Consider the following 26,285-nt stretch of genomic DNA (forward strand, 5'->3'; position numbering starts at 1 on the left):
ATGATCATTCCCCTTGCCCAAGAGGAAGGGACTATAACCATTCATTACCAAGTCCTGGCCAAATGTAACTAACAAAGGACTCATGGACTACATATACCCCTAAGAACCCAAGCAAAGAGGAGATTTTCTGATTTAAGTCTTTCCCTCTGTTAGGAGCTCTGGTGCTTTTTCTGTATTCTTTTCTGTATAATAAATCCCATCTTACCACTGATCTGTGGTCCATGGATTCATTCTTTGAAACCCTGAGACCAAGGACCTACTGAAGAAAGAAATTCTGGTAACAGTAAGGTATTTAAATTAAGGAGGACATTTTTGGTTTGAGTGGGTCAATTGTTTTTCTTTTCATTTGATATTAGAGCCAATGCTCTCAGCCATCAAACCAATATGCTTTTTATTTACATCCACTCCAAGCTCTGAGATTCTGCATTCACCTGGTTGGGTAGCACTTGTGTTTTAAGACATTTGGGTACTTCAGTAGGGAAAGAAAAGGACTGGGGTTGCTGAACAGCAACCCTTAGGTCATGTGTGATGGTTCTTCCAATCGTGTGTGAGCTTACATTTATTTTTATTTGTTTATTTTTTTAAGAGACAGAGTCTCATTTTGTTGCCCTCCGTAGAGTGCTGTAGTGTCACAGCTCACAGCAACCTCTGGCTCTTGGGCTTAGGCAATTCTCTTGCCTCAGTCTCCCGAGTAGCCTGGACTACAGGTGCCCGCCACAACGCTCATCTATTTTTTGTTGCAGTTTGGCTGGAGTTGAGTTTGAACCCACCATCGATGGGGCCGGTGCCCTACTCACTAAGCCACAGGCGCTGCCCATGTGAGCTTACATTTACTTGCAGAAAGGTAGACCAGTCCCCAGACCACTCCATGGCTTCTAGTGCGGTACCATGAAAAAATTAGCCAAGGGAATGTCCGATTTAGCCATTGTGCAGGCACTTACAATGACTTAACTGTCTGCTGCCCCTTGTTTGCCTCAGCATCTACAAAACTATTTATGATTACCAAAGTGAAGCTCTCCAGGGTTGCAGGGCTAGAGATTTTTCAAAGCTGATGCCTTTTTGTTGCATTTCACTGTCTGTTTATTTACATTCTCCCTTTTGGCTGAGAAGCCCATGATGCCATTGACAAAAGCAGCATTATATTTCATGTTGGCGCAATTTGAATTTTTTCTTTTGTTCAGAGAGAAAATTTTACAGCCCTGTCATCACATTCAAAAGAGCCCATCAATTCTGCCTGCCACTTAAAACTCTCCCCACACCAAGAGCCATTCAATTGTTCCCTTCCACTCCTGCTTTTCCATGTAAGTTTTTCCCCCTTTTTCTAAATCAAATAGCTCTTTTTCAGTTCCCTATCAATAGATGCCGTCTAGTGAACTGTCAAGATGAGATGAGAAAAAAAATACATCTACCATTATTAGTTTTAGAAATAGAGGTGGGTATTTTTGTAAAAATTGTTGCTCAAATCAGTTTTTTAAAATATTATATTGATAGGACTCTAAATAAATTTGTCACGTGAAAATATAAATGTTGCATGGAAAAGGACAAGAAAATTGCTTTTTTGGTCAACCTGGGCCTTAATGTTTATGAATCAAGCAGCAATTAGCCACATAGAGCTGATGAAATGACTCTACTATACCTAATTCTGAGCCATCTTTAGATAGTAGCCATTTAGCTTGGTTTATTTTAATAAGAAATACATAAAAAATACACCTTTCCACATTAATATAAAATCTAAAATAAAACCAGGCCATTTTTTTGTTGTTGTTTGTAAATTAGAAAGCAAAAGACCTTTTTTTTGGTTAGCTTAGGAGGGAAGTAGTTCCATAGTTATTTACAAGTTCTTTAAAATTTTGTATTATAGTTTTAATAAAAGGCTTCTCTCAGTACTATGTGGAGAAGGTTCAAGTTATTTTAAAATTTATTTCATTATTTACGTATATTTGAGAGATGAGCATATCATGGACTTTTTGAACTATGTACTTAACTATGTTAGTGTCGTGTTATCTCAGATCATCCTGCTGGGGTCCACAGCTGTTGTCTGGTACTTTAATATTTACACTGGGAATTTTTTTTTTTTTTGAGACAGAGCCTCAAGCTGTCACCCTGGGTAGAGTGCTGTGGCATCCCAGCTCACAGAAACCTCCAACTCCTCGGCTTAAGCGATTCTCTTGCCTCAGCCTCCCAAGTAGCTGAAACTACAGGTGCCCGCCACAATGCCCAGATATTTTTGGTTGTAATTGTCATTGTTGTTTGGCAGGCCCGGGCTGGATGCGAACCCGCCACCTCTGGTGTATGTGGCTGGCACCTTAGCCGCTTGAGCTACAGATGCCAAGCCAAAACACTGGGCATTTTTTAAAGTTAAGGTTTATTCTTCTCTATGGCTCATATGAAAATGTATTTCCAAGTGTAGTGTGACCTCACCTGTTTACAAGATTATCCATCCAAATATAGGAAAATCTTAAATTCAAGTCTACAGAAAACAACAAAAATGATTAACAAGAAAATAGAGAAACTAAAAATAAGTTAAAAAGTAATAACCTGCATAAAAACACACACATCTATTGATTTATAATATTTTCTGCTCCCTCGACAAGAATTAACAAGTATTTTCGATGTTACTATTTGACATTAACGTCTATATTATTTCTCAGTAAGAAAATGTTTATTATTTATTCTGACTCTGGTACTACTTTTATTTGACAAATAAAATGGAGGTTCTGGGATTCCACAGTGAGTGGAGCAGGAAAAGGCATGAATCACTTAGTATTATTAAGTAGATTCTGGAAATATACAGGGAACATGGATCTGTTCCCCACCAAATCTGAGGTGGCATACTCTGGAAATAAGACAAAATTCTTAATGTCATGTCCAAGAATTATAAGATACAACAGGAGAAGCTTGAGGCTAAAAAGATTAAAAGAAAAGTGACACAGGGTGAAAGAGTGAGACTCTGTCTCAAAAAAAAAAAAAAGAAAGAAAGAAAGAAAAAGAGAAAACTAAAGGACTGTTGGAATATTCCATATACCTAACACAAATTAAAAATGAATACTTACGTGATGGATACCCCAATTACTCTGATTTGCTTATTACACATTGTATGCCTCTGTCAAAACATTACATGGACTCCATAAATATATGTAAGTATTATGGATATATGATAATTAAAAATTAAAATAAAAAGGAATTTGATAGGGATGGGAAAAACTTATAAATTAATCCAATTATAATTGTATAATTTACCTAGAAAAGAACTGATCCAGATAAAAATAGTTTGGGGAGAATAAAAATGATAATTGAAACTTTGTTTTTAAAAAAGGGAAACTAGGCCAGGCATGGTGGCTCACACCTGTAATCCTAGCACTCTGGCAGGCTGAGGCTGGTGCATCCCTTGAGCTCGGGAGTTTGAGACCAGCCTGAGCAAAGCGAGACCCCGTATCTACTAAAAAGAGAAAAAAAAAAAGCTAGCCAGGCATGGTGGTACACGCCTGTAGTCCGGTTTGGGAGGCTGTGGCAAGAGGATCTCTTGAGCCCAGGAATTTAAAGTTGCTGTGAGGTATGACACCACTACCCTCTATCAAGAGAGACTCTGTCTCAAAAAAAAGGGGGGGGGGAGAACTAAAATGATAAAAAAGGAGGACGTTGCCTGAGAAGACTAAAACTATAAGGATTTGAATCTGGGAAGGGACGGGCTGAGCAGACTTTCAACAGAAGCAGGTGCATTCGCTGTGTGGAGACACAGCGGCCTCAGACCTGCCCACTCAGCAAGCCAGCCAAGGAGGCTCCTGGAGACTTGTGAGAAAGTCAGGCCAAAGAGAAGCTCCCTGCGGAGCTCACTGTGGAGAAGCTCCCTGTCAGGATGGGGGGCAGCCAGAGAAACTGTTGGGTGTGAAGAGGAAATGCTAGAGTGGCGATTTGTATGTAAAAAAAATTACGATACTTAATATAGGGAATGATGGCAGCACCTTCACTGAGCTTCCAAGCCAGATGTCTGGGGCTACCTGCGTGAACGCGGTAAGAATGAGAGGAGCGTGTGCTGGCTAAGAAGGCGCTGGCCTCCTCTCACAATTTAAAAGGACGCTCTTTTAAATTGCACATGGACTTGATGGCCGCCCTGTGTAAACAATGCCTCTGACTTCTGCAGTCATCAAAATTGGCTTTCAAGTCCCCCGTTGAACTGGAGGATATATTCTGCAGAATTTCCCCTTCACTCTCCATTTCTTTCCTATTACATGTTTCGCTTTTCTTCTCATCCAGATAAAGACCCTGAAGGCACAAGAAGCACCTGTTTCACCTTTTTCTTTTACTCTCCTAAAGCATCTGACCCCAAACACAGCAAGCAGATTGTAAATATATATTTGTTCATCAATCTATCAAAATATTTATAATATAGAAAAAGTCATGGATGATATTTATAATGGGTGCTTGAGAGAAACTTGGATCCCAAGGTCCTCCTGACTTGGGGAGTGGACATCAAAGAGATGGTTAGTCCCTTCTTCAGCATGATGCTTAGTTGAACGCCACTGTCAGGGATCCACAAATACTGAGAGGAAGTATAAATAACATATTCATGATGCATTTACTGACATAAGTGCATCCTGCCTCTCAGCCAAACTTCACATGTACGGGAGGGTCAGATTTATAAAAATACACATATGTAATAAAAGAAGAAAGGCCACAATAAAATGACTTTGATCAGAAGAAAAGCCACAATAGACTGACTTTGATGGGGACAATGAAGGACAGAATAGGATGGGAGAGTCCTTGGGCCTGACCTGACAAGCAGTTCCCAGACATCATCATTAGGGTTTAACTCTGTAACTTGCATAAACAATCTAATTTTAGCTAGTTAATGCACGCATGTACAATAATAATAAATCAATCAAGCTTTTGAAATTGGTGAATTCATATTATTATTATTAATTCTTATTCTTATTTTTAAGACAGAGTCTCACTCTATTGCCCTGGGTAAAGCGCAGTGGTATCCTCATAGCTCACACAATCTCAAATTCTCGGGCTCAAAAGATCCCCTTGCCTCAGCCTCCTGAGTAGCTGGGGCTACAGGCACCCACCTTGACACCTGGATAGTTTTCTCTTTTTTAGTAGAGATGGGATCTTGCTCTTGCTAAGGCGGGCCTTGAACTTCTGAGTTCAATCCGCCCATCTAGGCCTCCCAGAGTGCTGGGATTACATGCCCGGCCTGAATCTATATTTTTGAAAAAATAAGTTACAGTTAACATCTGAACAAGCTAATATTTGATAGAGGCAGCTTTTTTTTTCTTAACAGAACATTTCTGGTGTACTTTATTCTTCATTTTAGTCTTTCCTTCTTCCTAGTACATTTTCTTACTTTAAGTTCTCATTTATACTCTTATTTTATCATCTTCTATTTTTAGCCCAACTTATATTTTCAAATGATTTCATTCCTTTTGTTTAAAACAAACAAACAAACAAACAAACAAACCCTCACCATTTATTTATAGGCATTGCTTAGTGTTGCTAAAGCTATTCCGTACTGAACAGGTTGCAGTTTTCCTCTACTTCTACCACTACTCAGTGTTTATAAAAGTATTGTGCAGTTGTAAGAGCCACAGGGTTTAACTTGCTACCTATGTCCAATTAGTGTTACTATTACTATTAACAGGATTAATGCAAATGTACTGTGATCGCTTGATATATTAAATTAAAATAAAAGGTAATTGCTAATTTTGCACAGTGCTAACTGACCAAGAGAATTCCTAGCTTCAATAAATCACATAGTGTATATGTGAGAAAGTAAGAAATAAAATGTGAACATTTACGTAAATGAATAAGATTTATAAATGGATTCAATCAAGAGGATAAAAGCCGTAACAGAGATACGTGCTATTAATGGTATGCAACATTATTTCTCAGAGTATGTTACCAGGAACTCAGTCGCGTAATACGCCTGGAAAAAAAAATGTACTCCACTGTCAAAAAAATACTGGGAATGTTGTATACCACATTGTTCTTTAAAAGTTCTCCGTCCAGATTAAGTTATTGAGGATCCTATGAAGTCCTCCAATAGAGACAACGTTGCATTTAACTCAGTATTTCTCTTAACTCCTTTGACCATAAAACTTATTTTTTGTCTTTTTTTCTCAGAAAATGTGACATCTGGCGGTCCCGGGGTTAGAAAAAATACACGTTGAGAAAGGTGGGTACTAATGAAGTGCTAAGGAGAGCAGATGAGGGGGAAGACACTGGCAGTTGGGGAAAACCATTCTGAAGAAGTAGTACTTTGAATTATCTTGCACACTTGAGGTGGAGATTAGCAGGTGAGGCATCTCAAACAAAGGCAACACTGTGACCCCAAAATGATAGAGAAGAGGGCCCTGGGAGTTAGGAGGAGTGGTTAGAAATGGAAGGCTCCTGCAGGGCAGACACGGGGATGGGGGGCTTGAACACTGTGAAATTGATCCCACACAGTAAAGTGATTAGCAAACTATCTATGCCTATGCATTTCCCCTCATTTCTTAACTGCTTCTTTTATTATGAAAGTGATTACTTAATTAAAACTTGAATAGTCTAGGTCCATGCTGTCCAATGGAAATATAACGAGCTTTTAACTTCAGAAAAGTAAAAAAGAAACAAATCTATCTATATATATATATCTATATATATACACTGTTAATTTATATATTAAAAAATATATGTTTTTTTTTGTAGAGACAGAGTCTCACTTTATTGCCCTTGGTAGAGTGCTGTGCCATCATAGCTCACAGCAACCTCCAGCTTAGGCGATCCTCCTGCCTCAGCCTCCAGAGTAGCTGGGACCACAGGCAACGGCCATAATGCCTGGCTAATTTTTCTTGCAGTTTGGCTGGAGCTGGGTTTGAACCTGCCACCCTCGGTATATGGGGTCCGTTCCCTACTCACTGAGCCACAGGTGCCGCCCTTAACAGTATATTTTTATTTAACATAACACATCTCAAATAGTATCATTTCAACATATAAGCAATATAAAGCCAAACATTAGTTTCTTTTGGGATGGGGGCTAAGCCTTCAACATTCAGTTTGTATTTTACACTTACAATACATCACAATTCAAAACTAGCCACATTTCAAATACTCAAATACCACGTGGCTATTACCACTATATTGGACAGCATGGGTCTATACATCAGCATGATATAGATTAGCATAAAGCAGATTCTATTTGAAGGTGGTTTTTAAATAGCTTTAACCATGATGAAAAGCTTTAAATGGTTTAAAATCAAGTGGGTAAGGCAAACTTGTTTTGCCTGGTTTTGAAAGTTGTGTTTCATTTTTTGGCTGGATTTTTAATAGGCAAATTATAGGTTAAAGGTGAAAAGCTTCATTTTTCTCCTCCAAGTGAGCTAATTAATGTAAATAAATTACTGTCAAGCTCTCTTCCAGCCTATTAATTAGTTCAGAAAAGTCAGTGGATTTGTGACAGTTAAACAAGAAGGCTCAACCATACATGCCAGATGATTTGTAACCACGTACATGTTCTAAGAAACTATTTTTCAGATTTTTAAAATTTCAAATGTTTCCTCCTGCCAGTACAGTTTCTTCACACTTCATCAGATTTCTAAATAAGTGATCATGTAACGAGTGAAGATTTCGTGTCCTGCAGGCATTATACCAATACTTTCCAAATGCTTCTACTTAAAATACAAAGCAGTTTTATTCACACTTCCCATTTTTGAATCCACTGGGGCCATTTGGGGATAGGAGAAACTAGAAGCCTGCTGTTCAGTTTTGTTTTCTACAAATTCTCTTTACCAAGAGCTTGCACATTTCTTGTTAAGTTTCCAAGACACATTTAATACCCATTAGAATCTAAGCAAATATGGCATGTTCTGTAAATGGATGCTCTGGAAAACTGTTATTGAAAATGAAAGAAGAACACCAAGGCAGCCACTGTGCTTCTGAGGAGAGAGCTCTATTTGACCAAGGTGGACATGGATTAGTAATAGAAAATATCCAACAATATGACATGTTCTTTGAAAGTTCATGACTTTATATTCTAGAGTTTCTGAACCTCAGCACAAACATATCTGGCTGAATAACCCTTGTTGTGGGCGCTGACCTCTGCATTATGTTTATCAGCATCTCCAACCTCTACCCGGTAGATGCTAGAAGCTGCCCTAACTCTCTCCCTCCCAGCTGGTGACAAATCAAAAATGTATCCGGATATCATCCAATGTTCCCTGGGAGACAAGATTGTCCTCCATTGAGAAGCACTGTTCTATTCAAAATCTGAAAATAATATTAACATATTTAAAATATAGTATGAGCTCTAATCTCAGAATATCAACTCATTAATATTATTATAAACTATATTTACTTTTCTAAAGAGCTTTGGAAAATAGATTAAATTCATCCGACAGTCTCGATCTCAATGATCTTGTTCTAGCTTGTCCTCTAATTTAAAGATCCCACCTCATTTTTAGCTAGAATTGGTGTACTATAAGGAGAATGTCAACTTTCACACAAAATCAATTATTGCATACAACAGAAAGTGAAAAGATGTAGCAGCTTGCCCACCCTTACATATACTCAAGAGTGTGCCGTGAATGTGCTTTTATAATGTACTCCCTAAACAAACAAGAAGGATAGCAAAACATCACTACCATCCATTTGGTATCTTTCAGTAGCACCACAAAGAAAATGCACTAATTCATGCTTCAAATAAGATCTAAAATCTCTCCAACCACATAAAATACTATGCATAAATAAAATGCTTCAAAGCAGATTTCATATTTCTCTCTTTCAAAATAGGTTAGACATGAAGCAACTTGGTATAGCGTATTCCTTGTCAGATGTAAAATTTGGACAATTAGAGAATAATAAAGACTCGGCACCTGTAGCTCAGGGGCTAGGGTGCCAGCCAAGCACCAGAGCTGGCAGGTTCGAATCCAGCCCAGGTCTGCCAAACAACAATGACAACTACAATCAAAAATAGCCAGGCATTGCAGCAGGGGCCTGTAGTCCTAGCTACTTGGGAGGCTAAGGCAAGAGAATCACTTAAGCACAAAAGTTTGAGGTTGCTGTGAGCTGTGATGCCACGGCACTCTACCCAGGGCAACAGCTTGAGACTCTGTCTCAAAAAAAAAAAAAATATATATATATATAATAAAAACATATTTAGGCTTGTCAATTTCTTTTGAAATGATAGACCTGGCAGTTGTGTTAATAGGAGGATGAGGAGCACGGTAATTTAATAGAGGCCTAGGTTGGCCACACCTTGACACAATATCTACAAACTGTTGGTTCTCTACCACTCTTTGGTGGTATGCTAAAAAAAAAAGAAGCCTTAAAGCACCATTATTCTAACCATTGATAATATTAATATTTACCCCTATTGATATACTCTGTACCAGGCTGGATGAACATTCTCTTATTTAATTCTTACCGATTGCTTGAGGTAGGTATTATAAACCAGAGCTCAAAGTGTTGAAGAAACTTGTCAAAAATGATGCATTTAGTAAAAATTGCAGTTAAATTCATACTTCTTTTATGCCAATGCTAAAGTTCATTCTAAGTGTTTTATGGCTTCCTGGGCAAGTCTTAGTGAGAGCTGGCCGAACTCCATGAGGCATATAATTCAAGGAGGCTAATGGACTTTTTGGCAAAACAGTGGAGTCTTGTCATATTCTCCTTCAAATTAAACAAACTCAAGTATTCAGGTTGAGAATAAGGGAGAGAGAGGAAAGGAAAGATGGAGAAGAGAGTGTTAGTTTCAATAAAGTGAGAGAGACCTTCCATAAATAGCACAGGCATTTTCCAGTTTAGCCCAGGGATTTAGGGTGAAATGAGAGGTGTGGATGTGCTGTCTCCTTGGTTATCACATCTTACTGAACCATGCTTGCTTCTAGAGGGTTTAAGATCCAAATATTTTTATATCAATGTTCTAATTATAAGCCAGCAATCGCACTGCTATTTTTAAAAATTATTATCCTATTCTGATGCTAGAAGGAAATGGACTCAATAGTAAACTTAAGGGGCAGTGCAAAATATTTTGAGATATCTTAACTATATTACTAGTATTTGCTTTCTTTTAACCCTAAACCCAGCACATGATGTAATTCCACCACATTTGTATGTGTGTCTGTGTGCTGAGACAGTGGAAGTTAAGGGCTCATTTTTAGGAGGAGGTAACCCCACTATTTTCCAACAAGAAAAATAAAACCAAAAAACTGTATTCTTCATGTTATCATTTAAAATAGTATCTTGTTCTTCCAGACCATTGGGGGCAAAAAATGAATATGTTTTAGAAAGTCCCAACATAAATTAATTCTGACTGATCAGGGAAATACTGAATAGTAATTATTATTATTTTTTTTTTTAGGGAACTTGACAGTCCCTCAAAGAAGTCACAGAGAAAAAGACTGGGCTAGTAATTCAAGCTTAATACTTTATAACTTGAAATTCTTCTTAATTCTTATTACGTTACCTTATACAAATAGTAAATATATGCATTTAATTCTATCACATTAAATTTTACTTAAAAATGGGTTGAAATTCATCCACACGTCAAAATTGTAAGTGCCTCTGAAAGGAGAGACATGGAAAACAGCAAAAATTTTACCAGAAAGTGAAAATTCAGGCTTATTATCCTGACTTATATTTAATTATTCTATAATGCAACTGATGTATAAAGCAGCTTGAAGATATTTATTTGCTCTGCAGATATTTAAATACCTGCAAAATATGGTGGAATAGATTACACTTATGCAGTGTTATAATATAAAACACATCACTGTGTTGAATTGCAACTGGAAAACATCTCATTGTCATTTCTGATTTAATAGGACATCAGGTTTGGTTCAAACACAGTATGTTTTAATACGTGGAGTTCGAGTAAGGAAAATGTGGATTCCCTTATGTCAATTAAAAGCTTCTTTGAATTGATTCTTTCCTCTGCTTACTTTCTTTGTCCTAGTTATCCAAGGAAAATGTAAGGCAGCCAGAGGCTGTTATTCCTAAGAACAAAGGATACATTTATTGATTTTATAGTTCCCATATGGCGACAGTATGCGTTAGCTTAAATAAGTATCTATCCCTTGATTATGACTGTCTTTGTGCAAGTAATATTGAATGAACCTGGATCCTAGCTCCATATATAAAACAGAAAATCCATACGGACACGTAGCCCAAGCACTTTAATCCTTCAATAACTGACGAATACTCATAGCCACATTTATTTTTAGGACAAATGTAGAGGTTTTAGCAGGCTCAGGTCAAACAAAGAAAAGATTAGTTATGGTAACAGAATTATAAGCAAAACTCTAATAAATAAACTCGTTTCCATGATGTAGAGATTAGCTTCTGTCTTATTATTCTGTTATTAGCTATTACTAATATATCTGTACATGTGCATCCATATACTATTAAAAAGATCAAAATTGAATACAAAATATTCAATGACTATAAAATGTTCCTTCTACTTTAAGGAACATTTAAAAATCCAATATTTCATATTTACAAAAAGAAAATTTCAGAATAAAATCAACTTGAATAAAATTATCTTATAGATTTTGGTATTACAAATCATTTTCCTGTATAAGCTCACTTAATTTCTACATATCTCTTGACGATTACTGTGGCGTTTTTCCCATAACACTATTTTGTATGCAATTTTTTTGTTTTGTGGGTATTACCGAATGAAAATATCAATGGTGGTTTGCTTCTATAATTTATTTTTCGTAACTGTTTAAATAAAACGTCTGTAAGTAAAATTTTATTTTATTATTTTTATTTATTTATTTTTTATTGTTTGGGATTCATTGAAGGTACAAAAAATGGGGTTACACTGATTGTGGTTGTTAGGTAAAGTCCCTCTTGTAACCGTGTCCCGCCCCAGAGGTGTGCCATACACCATAACCGGCCATGTCCCTCTCTCCTGCTTTCTCCCTGATCCCTCATTCCCCTTCCTTCCATGTGTTAGCTCATCTACTGCCTTCACAGGGAGTAGAGGACTTTGGACTCTTCTCCATTCTTGTGATGCCTTACTAAGAAGAACGTGTTCCATCTCCATCCAGGTTAATACAAAAGATGTAAAGTCTCCATCTTTTTTAATGGCTGTAAATAAAAATTTAAATTAAAGAACATTTGTCTTATCTCTTGTTAGGATATCAGATTTTAGTAAATAATCCTGATTCCTTCTTTTCTTCCCCACCCCCTTTTTAATTCAGTTGTTTTCTCTAAAGAAATGAAAGGGAGGGAAGAAGAGAAAGGTTGCTTTACTTTATGTGAGTATCAAAGGGAGCCTTAAACAGAATTTCCCTTCTTTATGCTCTAAGGGATAAAAAAAGTTTTTTTTTGTTTTTTTTTAAAGAGTGAGTCAAAATCTCTCAATGTATCATTTAAATGAAGTTACCTGCTCTTTCCAATTTATAGCACCGTAATCGTGTATAAAATTCCTGACTTTGAATGTGTAATGTTGGTTTTCTTCCCCCTTAATAATTCTTTTTGATAGCATGAACTCAAATTCATATGCAGAAATATATTGTTTATGGCAAATTCATATTACATTTAGGAAAACTTTTATTTCAGCATTTTCAGTTTTTTTCCTTATTATGGGTGTGGCATATTTTTTTTTTAAGAGGAAAGCTATTTGAGTGCATATTTCATAAGCCTCTTATTCATTATTCATACCATTAGAAATGGAAGGAATATATACACATGGGCATTCTTCAGATGTGCCCTTTGAGAAGTACACTCAGCCTAAACCTCAAAGAGTCTTTTTCAGTGGGGGCTGGAGGGAGGCTCGGTGATGTGGCAGATGGCCTTTCTCAGATATATCCTCGCAGTAATGCTCTAGTGGGTTATGAGTTCCAGCGGAATTTAATCTTCAGCCACATGAATTAGCAACATTTTACCCCCACCAAATCTGAGTGATTACAGCATTTGAGAAATTACAAACTATATATTTTAGAAATATTATTTTCTAAAATATGAAAATAAATCAATCTCTAATTCAACTTGGGAGGTTCATATCCTTTGTTTATTTATTTGTTTAAAATTGGATGTCTACTTCTTGCAAGAATGTACAGCTGATTTAGGCCCCTGACTTAATTAATATGCACTAAAGATGCTGTTGGTACTTTATAAATATTTAATTATAAAAATGAGGCTAGACTTTTCCTCTCCTACTTGAATTAAAAATGAGTTATTAGTGTAAACCTTTTAGAAAAACTGATTTATGAAGTCAAAATGAACTAAGAAATTGGGTGCTAACATGCACTATGTAATTTAAACGTAGGACTGAAAACCATTTTTTCCTTAATATCAGATTATTTGTTTCCCCAAACCATCTATATAATTTCAGTAATGAGTAAAATATTAAAAAGAAAACAAATAGATAAAAATAAATTTTAGAAGTAACCTCTGTCTTCACCCACTTCTATATTTATCTAAGATAAATTCACAGTTGTTATGTCAGAAAAACAAACATTTATTGGCATTGTTAAGTCCTCATGTAGCTGGTCATCATCATTAGAAAAAATGTAGCAAATGCAAATCATTTTAAGGCTGCTGTGCATTTCATAACATGTAGTTGGGCAACTTGGAATCTGAGGTCTGACTATTAATAGCAGTGGTTTAACTCCTATTTTTCATACGGCATCAGGGTTTGTACACAAATATAAATTAACGAGAATTCAATTGGAATAGAAAAAGCATTAGCAATTTTAGTACTGAGATTCATAGCCTGATGTCCTGAAGTTGTCTGATTAAAAATAATTTAAATATTTTCTTAATAAATTGAGCTATGGGCATGGCACCCAAGAGGGAATGGGATTTTCTGTGTAATTAAGAACATGTCAGTTTGGCATTTATTGGATTGCTCAGGCAGTAATCAGTTGTCATCAACATTTACATAGGCTAAGACCTCAGAATATATGCTATGGAAAAATCTCTCTCTCTGTCTCTCTCTCTCTCTCTCTATATATATATATATCTGTTAAGGAAGATGTAGGGAAAAAAGAGCTAGAAGTCTGTACTTGGATGGGTAGAAGTAAGTTTATGCACAGGAGTTAAGATTTATCAGAGGCTTTGAAAGAACTTGACAATGGTCATTCACATAACTGAAAGAATTTAAGATACTTAAAAAATAGCATATATAAATGAATCTCTGGGAACTTTTCAATCAAAAAATATGAGAACACTCAAATAATTTGAAATGCTTTCTGTGGTATATTTGCCAATTATAAGAATAAGAGCATATTTTCCTTATTTTAACATTTAGAAAAATTAATAAGCCTTGCATTTTCTGCATGATTTTTTAAAGACTTTGAATTTTTTAAATTATTTTGAAATGAATTACAAAGAACATACACAGACAAAGCTTTGATTTAATTCATCTTAAAAGAACAATAGATTAATCAATATAATTTATGGGACATAATCGTTTTTCCATACCTAGCCTTCAGGTTAACCTGGGACCTTTTAATACTAAAATTAATAAATTGAAGAAGAAGGTAAAAACTAACTTAGATTAAGTACCGACTGCCTGTCAGAGACTAGGCAGATTTCTAATATACATTGTCCCTTTAAGCCTGTCAGAAACTCTATAAATGAAGTAGTTTTTGGGTGTTTTCCAAACTTCAGACTGAGATGGGTCTCAGAGACAAGAGAATAACTCAAACACTCTTTTGTTCTATTTAGATATGAAAAAGTAAATTTAAATATCCCTTTCAATTAAACTTTATTTTTCCAGAGCTGATTCCAAATACATTAGCATTTAGATAAAACATCTGTTTTGCATTCTGAAAGCTAAATACATTTACACTCTTAAGAATTTTATCCATTGTGTACTAACTCAAGATTGCTAGATTAACCTTGAGACCTCAACTTCCCACTTTGTTGGAAAACCACTTACTACCTGATATTGCTATCTGTGGCGGGGAGGAAGAGCAGTTTCAGAGGTCTTTTAAAATCATACAGGAAAACAATTCTTCCTAAGGCAGTTGTTCTCTATTTTGGTTCAGTCTTGGAATTATCAGGGGAACTTTCAAAAATATTGATGCACACGGTCTATTGTGTGATTCTAATGTGTGGTTCAGGTTGATAAGCTTTGCTCTTAGTTTGTCTACATGAGAGAGCTGTTCTTAGGCAATTGCTTTGCTATTGCACCCAGGTGACCTCAACTCAAATGAGTCTTGGGGAATCAGGTAAATGTAAAGAATTAAGACTAGCACAGGTAAAACAACTCTTTATGCTCTAAGGAGTGGGATGATAGTGATAATATCACCATCATTTCTGGATAGATTTCTGAATTTTCATGAAAACACTGTAAGCCTTACACAAGGTGGGGGATCAGCACCCACTTAATGCCAGCCGGGATTGGAACCAATAAGAAAAAAAGCTATGTTGAATTTAAATCCAGTTTTGCCTACAAGCCTCCAACAAGTTGTAAGCTGGGCTATTATACTCATTGTAGCTATTTTTTAAAATATGTACACACTTAATAGTTTAGCAAAGAATAACACAGCACATCTATTTAAGAGCAGATATTACATTTTAGTTCTAAACTGTGACAGCTCTCAATCAGGAGAACATGTATAAACTCTTGTATCCTGCAAAAACATTCAATTTGTATAAACTCAAAACAACCAACACATCCTCTTCAACTTAATTAAAATGATTCTAGATCAAGAGCACTCATTTCCAGTTACATTCTATGGCAAAACCTGTGGTATAAAATTACATCATCTGGAGTAAACTCTAGATAGAAACCAAGTGAAACTCACTCACTCAGCTTCTCTCAAGCTGTCAAATGTAGTGATGGCAATAGACCCAGGTGGTTGTCAGCTCTCTCCTTGTCCATCAGATCAAAGATACTCATAGGGAAGAAATGGTTTCCCATGGTTTGATAAAAGAAAAGATGCTTTCTACACTAATGACAAGTTAGAGATGATTTTCATAATGCCTGATTTATAATTTCATTTCAGGAATCCTAAGTCATGCAGTACAAACTCTTTGCTGTTTAAATGCTCACTCAGGAACTTTAATTTTCTCCAGATCCCTTCTAACTCCAAAACTAAAGCTTTGGAAAATTAGCAATATTTCCCAAAGCATGGTTTGGTTAACCATATCTTCCTTAATATTTCTATAAAAAACCTTTGACAACAATATAACCCCTTAGCAAAACAAATATTCCTCCCTCATCACCACAAGCAAACTTACCTCCTGGGAGAAAGTAATCAGAAAGTACTGGGTTGGCCAAATACAACTACGTAAGGTGTCAGCCAGCTCTGGAGGCAAGGGTGGAAGACTTGTTTCAATGCACCCAAGAGTCAACTGGCTGTGGCTACCTCTGAAGGGAAACCAGAAAAATCTGCACTGGTGTAGGGTGCTTCCTGGTGCCTCCCTTTGTTCTAAGTAGAATGCTAATGCTAAAATTGCAGTTTGCATTCTGGCTTGCTCAGGGAACGCTGATGCAGTCTGACAAAGCTTCCCGTTTAAATATCCTGATGGGGGAAAAACAAGTCCCAGAAGATGGTATTTCCCTGTGCTTTAGTAAAACAAGCCACGTGATGACTCTGTAAATGTGAACAGTGGGAGATTTGTGGTCACTTTAATGGCACCTAATCTTGTTTGTAAGAGACATGGAGAAAAACAAATTCCCACTTTTTGTAAACGCCCATTAAGGAAGTCAAGGGCGTGTCTTTGAATTTTTTCACCTCTTGCTTCTCTTGGGGCGCAACATCTTCATTGGTATTCATAAAAGCAGTGCGTGTAAAAAGAGAAAGAAATTCCCAGGGCAGTGATTTATAGATCGAAGCATGGTATAATGGGATTAAAAAATGCTATGAAAAGTAAAGGCCATTAAGAGGCAAAGAAAATCTAGCAGTATAATTTATTCATGTATTAACATCATACAGTATTTTAAAGTCCAGGGGAAGTTTAATTTCAAATCACATTTTGTGTTATTTTTCATTGTACTGAGGGAATATAAAGCCGAGGAATACTATCTAATCCCAAAATTTTTTTTAAACAATTAAATGTTTTGATCCCCTCCCATAGTGCCTTTACAACTGTTGAAGCTTATAATCTTTTCTTTATATGTGATAAGTGCATGACAGAATACATATTTCAATGACTGTGAAAAAAATATCTCAGAGCAACTGATCAAGCCATGACACAATTTATAAGCCTCTGTGGACATTTATGATATATACAGGATGAGTAGGCAACACATCATTACTAATATCAGTGACTTCATCAAATGCACAACTTCATCATGATTTCAGCAAGGAAAATCAGGTTGTTTTTTGCCTTTTCCAGTAAGGAAATTTAGTGTTTAAATATTTCTAGTACATGGAATGTTTTCAGCACTGTTGGGCTGAAAAGCACTGTTGGGCTTAGTTAACTTTTTAAGTTTCTTATTTGAATGCCAGTAGGCAAATTTATAAATGGTAAGAATTTTATGGGCTTACTACAACTAAGCACAGTCTCCTAGTACACTTTTATGAAAATCAATCAGCCTTATTACTTTGACTTGAGTTCAAGATGATCAATGTACTTTCTGGATAAACTTCAGTGATGATCAGTGGTGACAGCTAAATAATAAATGGTGGTTATGAGCATTTGGATTCAAAACTATAACATAAAGGCAGGAAATACAAGACTGGGAAACAGTGTGAGAAAAATGACTTAATGGATTTATTATTGAGATTTATGTAAGTTTAATATAATTGTATGAAATAGAAGTGATCTATATGTCCAGAGTGTTTGATATTGGCCTTGGTTGGAAACTGAAAAAAATAAGCCTCTTTGCCTGGTATATTTTTCCTCAAGTCTTTGACTGAACTCCATGCCATAGCTACTTCACTACAAAAAGAAGTAGGCGATTTCTCGGATGCACTAATTGTCAGAGGACTATTACTCTTCTGTACTGTCCTAAAAACATTTCCACTTGGGAGCAGAGAGTAGAGGAGACTATTCTTTTTTCACTATCATTTTCTTTTCCTCTTCCCATACAAATATCTCTGGCTCTTGTTTTTAATGCTTTTCACCACGAATAAAGCTTCCTTGTGCCAGATATGTAGACAGAGAAAAGTGGCTGCTTTACTGTAACTAGAAAAGGAAGGTTACCTAAGTAGAAGTCTTTCTTAAAGAGGCCAAGAGAAAGATTTCTAAAGAGCTAGAATTTACATGATGAAAGCAAAAAAACACTTCAGTGCTCAAGGATAGGTTAGAGTTTTTGTATAGACGTTGTTGAAAACTCAGAATTACAATCTTGAGTTTTGATTCTGAATTCCTAATTACTGGGTGAGTTACTCAAAACGGTTGAAAACCAATGAGGGGAAGGGTCAGGGACATTTGAGACAAACTGTCCAGATGCCCCAAACTGCCCCAGATGTCCCAAACTGTCCCTGATGCCCCCCCACAGTATGATACTGTTTTAACTAAATCACTTATCTTTTCTCTTTTGTAATGAGGAAATTGAAATAGTTATAGTGATCAGTAAGTTATATGGCATAGATAAAACACCTTGACGATACCTAACATTTAATACACACTAAAATGTGTTGGAAATATTTTTGCTCTTGATAATTTAATGTATGGAAGAAAACAGCTAAGTTTCCTTTTCTATAACTTGATAAGTGGAGATGGCTTACCCTTTACCAATAAGTGTAAATCAGTACCACCTTGTTTTGGCCCTATTAACTCCTTTTCTAATTCATTCAGCAAATATTATGTGTTAGGAACTGTGCTACATACTAGAGAGATATCAATGAAAATGTCAAACAGGTCCAGTCTTTTAATGATCTTAAATTCTAGTAATAGATACTGTTTTGTGTAATTAGTATTTTATTTTTCATGCACATACACTAATTATTAAATTTTAGGTTTCTCAGGGCACAGGCCATGTATCAAAATTCTTTGCAGTCATTGCAGTAATATATATTAAGTATTTATTGACAATTAAGTATTATTTGCTAGAGATAATAAATACTCTACATACTTATAAAAGGGACTACAAATAATATCCCATTATTTGAAGATGTGTAATTTTTCTCATGGTTTGAGATTGCATGAAGAATTCTCAAAGTGTTCCCTGTAATAAAAATCAAAGGAGAAAATGATATTATGGGCCTAAGAAAATGCAAAATGAGGAATTTTTGGAAAATAAATATAAAGTGTTAACTATTAAATATTATTTCTATTATTACAATTGAATAAATAAAGGAATTGTAGAAGCAAAATGATGAAAAGTCCTAAGTTGTACTTTAAGTAGATTAAAAACAAATATTTGTCAATTCCTCCCACCAGTTGCGCATTATTCAAATGCACAAACTAGTAAGGTGTACAAATTCTCCTGTTATGCTGATTATGAAGTTGAACAATGCGTGAATGTTTAAGACAATATTTGTATTCTTAAAAGCAGTTAACTGGAGGAAATGCCAATCTTTTGAATATTTTCCTTTCTGTACCTAATCCTGTGGTTTCAGCACCTTGGACAAAGCACTCTAATAGTCTTACTCCTGGGAACTAAAGGAAACATACCCCTTAAGTTAAAATTAAAAAAAATAACTTTACAGTAACCATCTTCCTTTTTAACATGTTTAAAGAACCAAACAATAGAAAACTAAACAATATAAAGTTTACACTTCCAAACCCTTTCTATCTTATGGAAAAACATAATGGCTCTTTAAAGGACATGCGTCACCCTGATAAACGCATTTAAGTGTCGTTTAGTTTAATGGCTCCTACTCACTTAGACTATTATTCTGTACCTTTTAATGTTAATTCAATGTGTGTTAATGGTATGAAATTGATGAAATTAGAAATTGAGTTTCCCTGGGCACAGGTTAAATCAAGGAAGAAGAGAGAGGACTGGTTAATATTACCTTCTACTCCATTCTTCATTTATACTACAAAAGATGTCAGTTCTGCCCTTGGGAAAAAATGCTCAGTGTTAGGAAGTTGAACCTAAATTGATTTTTATGGTTTTAACTCAGGAAACTGTCTTTGGTTGGGTCACCAAAGGTTCAGAGTCTTCTTTAGGGAATAAGAAAATGTGCATGCTTCTAAGATTAAATTTACATTTTGTTCTATATTTTCAGAGAAGTAGGTAACTTCTTACTTTCATTTCTTTTTGTATTGAACACGCAGATTCAACATAGAGGGTCATTTAAGACATTCTTATTTTGTAATCTCTCCTTCACATCACCACCACTTTCACCTAAAATAATGGTGTTTGAGTAACTTCAATGTGAGCTAAATATCATGATAATGAATACTATTGACATAAAAATTAAAAATCAAGGTCTGGTCTTGAGAAAATTTCAGTTCATAGTATCAAGAAGACTGGAATCTAATTTTGAACTATGATTTGTAAAAATATTAAGGAACAGGAAAATATTCACTTCCTGTTTGGAGGAAGAAGAGAAAGTATAAATTCATTGCTCATGACAGTTCATTTAATGCGGATGAGTGACTGATGGAATACAGAACTTTTAAGCTACTCTTTACTTCTCTATAAAGTAAAAATAATCTCCAAACTAAAAAGGATAGGATAGAGCTTGTAAAAGAAAATAAAGCTCAGGTCCTGCAATCTTCTCTTAAGGCACTGGATAGACCAGTTGTGGTCTCAGCTTTATAACCTCATTTTTTACAAATAGAATCATGTCACCTTTGTTAGTGTCTTCAAGAAATTCTGGACATGAAAAAAGAAGCCAAGATAATTGAAATCTAGAAATGAATAATACAATTCTGATTTTCAAAATCTAGAGAGAAGGAAGTCTTTAAAATGCTGATTAATGAGACTGAAATAAAATATTAGGTAATATTTGGGCACAAATTAATAAAATATTGGTTTATGAGCACTTAGAAAAGAAAAAAGTGACAGAGGTCAGCCTGGGCTCCAAAGAGTAATGGGTCAAGCCCAGATTAATTGTTATTTTCCAACACGTTGGGACCAGTAAATCTGAAAAAGTGGAAATGGTTAGGATAGAAGTCACAAACCTCAGGTGCTTCTTAAACAGGAAATCAGTACAAATGAACTGTCAGTTTACTATTCAGCAAAATGGCAAGGAGCAGTGGGAACAGAAGAGCCTGTGTCCCGGCTGGCACTGCTCATCTCCAACTGATGTCATTGTCCCAGGGGAGCCAGAAATCTGGAACTTTCATGTGAATCTTGATTTTTAGAAATGTTAACAATCAATCTTTTATTAATGAATACTCCCCTCATTTTTCCAATGAAACACAAGACATTCGTAGACTGGTCTGGCCCACGGCAAAGCACACGATGTGGGTGAGATAATCTGGTAAAGTTTCCCCTGATACCATTGTTGAGGGTTTCTGGTTGGGTGACAGTAGAGATACTACAGGTAGGTGACTTCAGACCTTGAAATGAGCTTCACTAACACCAGAGGTACTCACTCTAATCACAATTGGCAAGGTCACATGGAAAAATAACCTGGAGTTGATTTTTTAAATTTAATATTAGTTTTTCTCCAGTTGTTCTGTATAGCGAAGTTTTCCTCCATCCTCAATCCCAGGAGCACCTCCCAAAGCCGTATCACTGTGCCTTGCTTCCTGATGTGCTGAGTATACCACTAAAACAGACTTTTTAGGTGGTTTATAGATAAGTTTTTTTTGTTTGCACATTAGGAGAAATATAACTAACATATAAAACATAGAATTTTATGGGCATTATTTCTTAGATAGCGGCCCAGTAAAAAAATTGTGTCAATTTAATTCGTAATAAATAAATAGTAGCAGAATTCATATTCAGAGACGTTAAAAAGTGTGAAGTGCATAAAAGAAGCTGAAGTTCTTGGAAATAAAAGAACACTTCTTTGGTTATAAGTGTACACACGAGAACATTTCTTTCCTTTGTCAGCACCTGCTAAGAGCTCAGTATACAGGATCACGAAAGCTTTAGTTTCTTCTTTTTTGGGGGGATGGATTTAGTTATTCTGGGGCTTATGCCATTGATGGCCAATCCCCCCAAAAGAAATACCCTAATGCTGGAGAGAGTAGCTCTAAAAATCCACAAAACTTTTCAGATATTTCAATTAACTTAATTTATATTCCTCACTTCTCTCAAGGAGAGGTCTTTATGAACATTAGGGTTTTTTCTTTTCCTATATAAAGCATATCTCCTTCTACTTCTTCTAGGTGATGTTTCTGGGTTCAGTCACCTGAAGCACAGAAAACACCCCACTAAGAAAAGAAAAAGACCAATTGCAGGGCTAAGACCTCAATATTTTCACGCAGGAAGAAAGAAAGGAAGGAAGACACCAGGCTGTTATTTTAGCACAATTACTATTTAAAGGAAACACCTTCTCTTTGTCTTCCAAAATGTGAAATAAGCTGAAATTAATATCTATTGCTCAATGTTAATTAGTGTATCCAGGCCCTACGGACATTCTTGCGTGAGTAGTAACACCTTAAAACTGTGTATGGCCTTTTAAAATACTAATGAGGTATGTAGGTAGTAGTTTATATCACACATATTTGAAATATGTACTAAATATTTAAAATAGCACACATAGTAAAAGGAGGTATTTTGTACACATTCAAATTTAGAGAAATAACCGGTAGTGGAATTTGATGTAATTACAAAATTACTTTAAAGTAAGTTTTTCTTTTTCTTTTTTTCTGAATAAGGATAGATTTATAGGAAGTTGCAAAGATAGTACAGAGAGGTCCCAGGTACCCTTCAGCCACTTTCCCCCAATGGTTATTTCTTCTCTAACTTCAGTATCACAGCAAAACCAGGAAATTGACATTGTTTCAATGTGTGCATGTGGCTCTATGAGTCTTCATCATACATGTAGATTCCTGCAAACATTGCCACAATCAATACAGTTATGCCATCACCACAAATCTCTCTTATGCTACCCCTCTACAGTCATACTCCTTTCCCTCTGTCTCCAAGCCCAGCCAATCAGGAGTTCATCAAACCAGTCTTTTGTACTTATATTTTTTATAATTTTATCAAAATATGAAGAAAAACCCACATGACTATTGGGAGACAGCTGGTTCTGAGTGAGCCACTGGCTAATTTTTCACCACTCTGGACAACTCCTTTACTTTCTGCCAGCCTCATCTGCAAAAATGAAGTTTTGAGATCATAATTCTTTCAGGGCCCCAGCATTTAAGAACACATATAATTAGTTTCAATTATATCACCTCAAAAACTATTAGTTGCAAATCAAGTTAATACAATTTAAATATGTGGAGATCATGGATTAAACAGTGTGTTTTAAACAAATTCTCCATTAAAACAGTGTCCTTGTTAAATTAAGTAACCAAAAGCTGCACTACTGGTTTGGGAACATATTGTTGTTCTAAAATCTAAAGCACGTTAAAAAAACAAAAACAAAACGATTTCGCTTGGACTCCTCTCTCAAAAGGACAGGTGCCACCGTTCTTCCAAAGTTCAAGGAGAGCAAACCTGGTAACCAGAACGCTGGAGTCCTTCTGTCCCCAAGGGTACCTTTTGGGAAAGAAGAAATAAACATTCCTACCATGTGCCTGGATGAGTATCTGAGCCGGCAATGCTGCACCCCAAACTGAGCCGAAGGTTCTGACCTGTGTGGTTCAAACGTGGCCCTTTTTGGAAAAGGGAGATTCAGAGACTGGAGCTGCGCTCTGCTTCCGCCACCCCGGGCCTGGGGTTGGTCAGGGTCCGAGGACCTGGGAGGCTCCTAGCATTGGAATCTCCTGTTTGACGGCAGTGCTTGCCTGACACCGCTGAAGAAAAAGACTATAGTTTGCTCCAAATGATTTCTTTCATCTTTAACCATCATTCTCTGCCCACGAAATAAAGCTTACAGATCTCTCCCGCTCTACAATTGACTATTTTAGATTCCAACCCCTTCATACCAATCACCATTAAGATGTTTACAGCTCATCAACAGAGCCGAGCTCTCCAAGAAAACACTGGGGACAAATAGGTCCCCCTTTCTCACCTCGAATAATCTTCATGAAAATTTCCCTAGGAAGCACTGAGGACTCTGTATTATTCAAGCCTTTGGATAGACCTACAGAGGCTCTTTGAGGAACAACCTCTTCTTTATTCAACGTTCCTTATCAAAACACACCACATGGAAGCCCTACTCCCGAGGACAGTCAGTGCCGGGAGAGCCAGAGCCGACGGCCAATACCCGGGCCTGGCCACCCTGCTTGCTGCGCGGATGGGTCCAGCCGGCCCATCTCAGTAACCAAACAGGGAAGCTTCCCGTTGGCCCCTTTCAGCTGAGTCTCCTCCATGCTCCATTCCGCGACCCCCTTCTGTGTGTGCCTGAGCACCTGTGTATCTCCACACCCGAAGGGGCGCCCCCGGACCCGGAGCTCCCCGCGGCCCTCACTGGACTGAAGACCACCCCCTCCTCGTGCCCGCGGGCACCGACAGCACAGCCCGCGCAGACGTCCCGATCTTACCCTTTCTTTCCCCGGAGGACCCCATCGCGCCATCCTGGAACCTGGAGGAGACACCTAGATGCTCCTGGGAGGCGGGAGCCTGCCAGAGGGGACCCCCGCGCCAGCCGGGGTCAGACACGTGTTGCCACAGCAGCCCTTGCGCTCGGGTCCCTGGGGGCCCTCGGCCTCTGCAGCGGTCGAGGCTGAGGACCAAGTGGGGAAAAGGGCGATGACCGAAGGCTGGCACCGTAGGTGGGGCACAGCGCGTGGGCGCGGAGAGGGCGGTGCTCCCGGAGCCCAGAGGTTCTGCTCCAGGGACTCAGGACCTGAAGGCCTGCTTCTTGTCGCCAGAGCCTCAGCAGACGCGCCGCAGACTCTGTTTCCTGAAGCCGCGAGCGGCTTGGGTGGAACGCTGCAGAGGCTCTGGAACCAGGCGGGGGATGGGGGTACCGAGTGGAGGGAGCCTGCACAGCACAGCCCTACGCGGAGTCCCCGGGGCGACAGGACCGAAGGCGGGGTTTCCCTCGCTGGCGGAGTTAAGGAGTATCGTGAAAACTGCAGCGCGCACGTCAGAGGCTCTGTAGGACGGTCTCCCTGGGAACATTTCTCCCAGGCCTGCAGCCTGTTCGTGTGGTGCAGATAAGCACGCGTGGCCCAAAGCTGAGGGACAAAGACTTCGTGCTCTGCAACTTTGCTAAAGTTTCCTGATCTGTGATTGGGGGATAAATGTGGCCATTCTCTTACCAATGCACAAGAGATAACACTGATTGGGTTAAAAACAAAGAGGGACAAACAAACAGAACACAGTAGACTTATTTAATAGCCAGGGCAATATAGATATAATTGATACCGAGTTTAGGTAAGGCTGAAGGAAACCTCAGACCTGAATGAAAACTGTGTTCTAATTGGCCAGATCAAATTCACACCTAACCATCAACCCCACTCCCTGCTTCTCTGCGAAGGCAGGTTTTGGAAGACAGAGAGGAGAATGTTTTCTTCCTGCAGAATCTCCAGACTCCCGAGCAGCCCCACTGAGAACATCCAACTTCCCTAAAGCTCCTGGTGATGAAACAGGGTGTATCCTCCTACCCTGGCTCAGTGTCACAGAGCCGCCAACACAGTCGTGCTAAAGGCTCTTCCAGGCGAGTTTCTCGTTTGCTCTTTGCTTACACTTAGACTGGTCCTCACTTTCCCCCCTGAAGGGGCTTTCTGCATGGAGACTGCTTCTGGAGAGCAGCCGGCCTCCACCTTACTGCTTCTGTCTTGGACCCTTCTCACCATATTCACTAGAGTTCTGCTTGAAGTATAACCTGCTTATACTTATGTGTGGGGAAACTCGCGGTTCAAATGTACACGGTCCAAATTCATCCTTCTCATGCATCTACTTAACTTGGCACACACTCCCTGCATTCAATACGTTTTGTTGTCTCAGCTCCTTTTCATCTGTCTGGTCACCCTTTCTCCATCTCTCTGATCAAAAGGCTCAGACACTAAGATTCCTTCTCTCTGGTGTTTTCTAAGCCCTAGAGAACCCCTTCCCCATTGAAAATGCAGATTGATAACATAATGGAGCTCATCTGAACAACAACAGAAAACTCTCTCTCTCTCTTCTGTTTTTTTTTTTTTTGCCAAATCTTGACACTGCTAGGTCTTAGTATATGCCCCTTCCTTCATTCAAGGTCCAGCCATTGAGTTTGATCCTCCCTCAGCCTTTAGAGGCGTAAGTTCCCCCACTTTGGCTTTTGGTAAAAAGTGCTGTGTGCCTGGCATTTCCTTCAGCAGCTTGGCTTGTGTTCCCTTGGAGCTGTGTCCCAGGAATTTGGTCATCGCTTTCCTTCTCTTCATAACCCAGGCTTCCAGGACCTCTACATCAGACATCCCAGGATGGTTTCTACTGAATTTCTACTAGTTCC

General features: G+C 37.6%; 1 protein-coding gene across 1 annotated transcript in view; it reads right to left on the minus strand.

Moving 5' to 3' along the window:
- The window catches only part of SYBU (syntabulin), a 100,981-nt gene extending 76,406 nt beyond the window's left edge, over positions 1 to 24,575 (minus strand). Inside the window, exon 1 of the mRNA XM_053558903.1 lies at positions 24,394 to 24,575. Coding sequence (XP_053414878.1) covers positions 24,394 to 24,426 — 33 coding nt within the window. The 5' untranslated portion in view covers positions 24,427 to 24,575. The remainder of the gene's footprint in view (positions 1 to 24,393) is intronic.
- Positions 24,576 to 26,285: the final 1,710 nt, after the last annotated feature.

The sequence above is a fragment of the Nycticebus coucang genome, chromosome 13, assembly GCF_027406575.1.
Source record: "Nycticebus coucang isolate mNycCou1 chromosome 13, mNycCou1.pri, whole genome shotgun sequence".
Classification (NCBI taxonomy): Eukaryota; Metazoa; Chordata; class Mammalia; order Primates; family Lorisidae; genus Nycticebus; species Nycticebus coucang.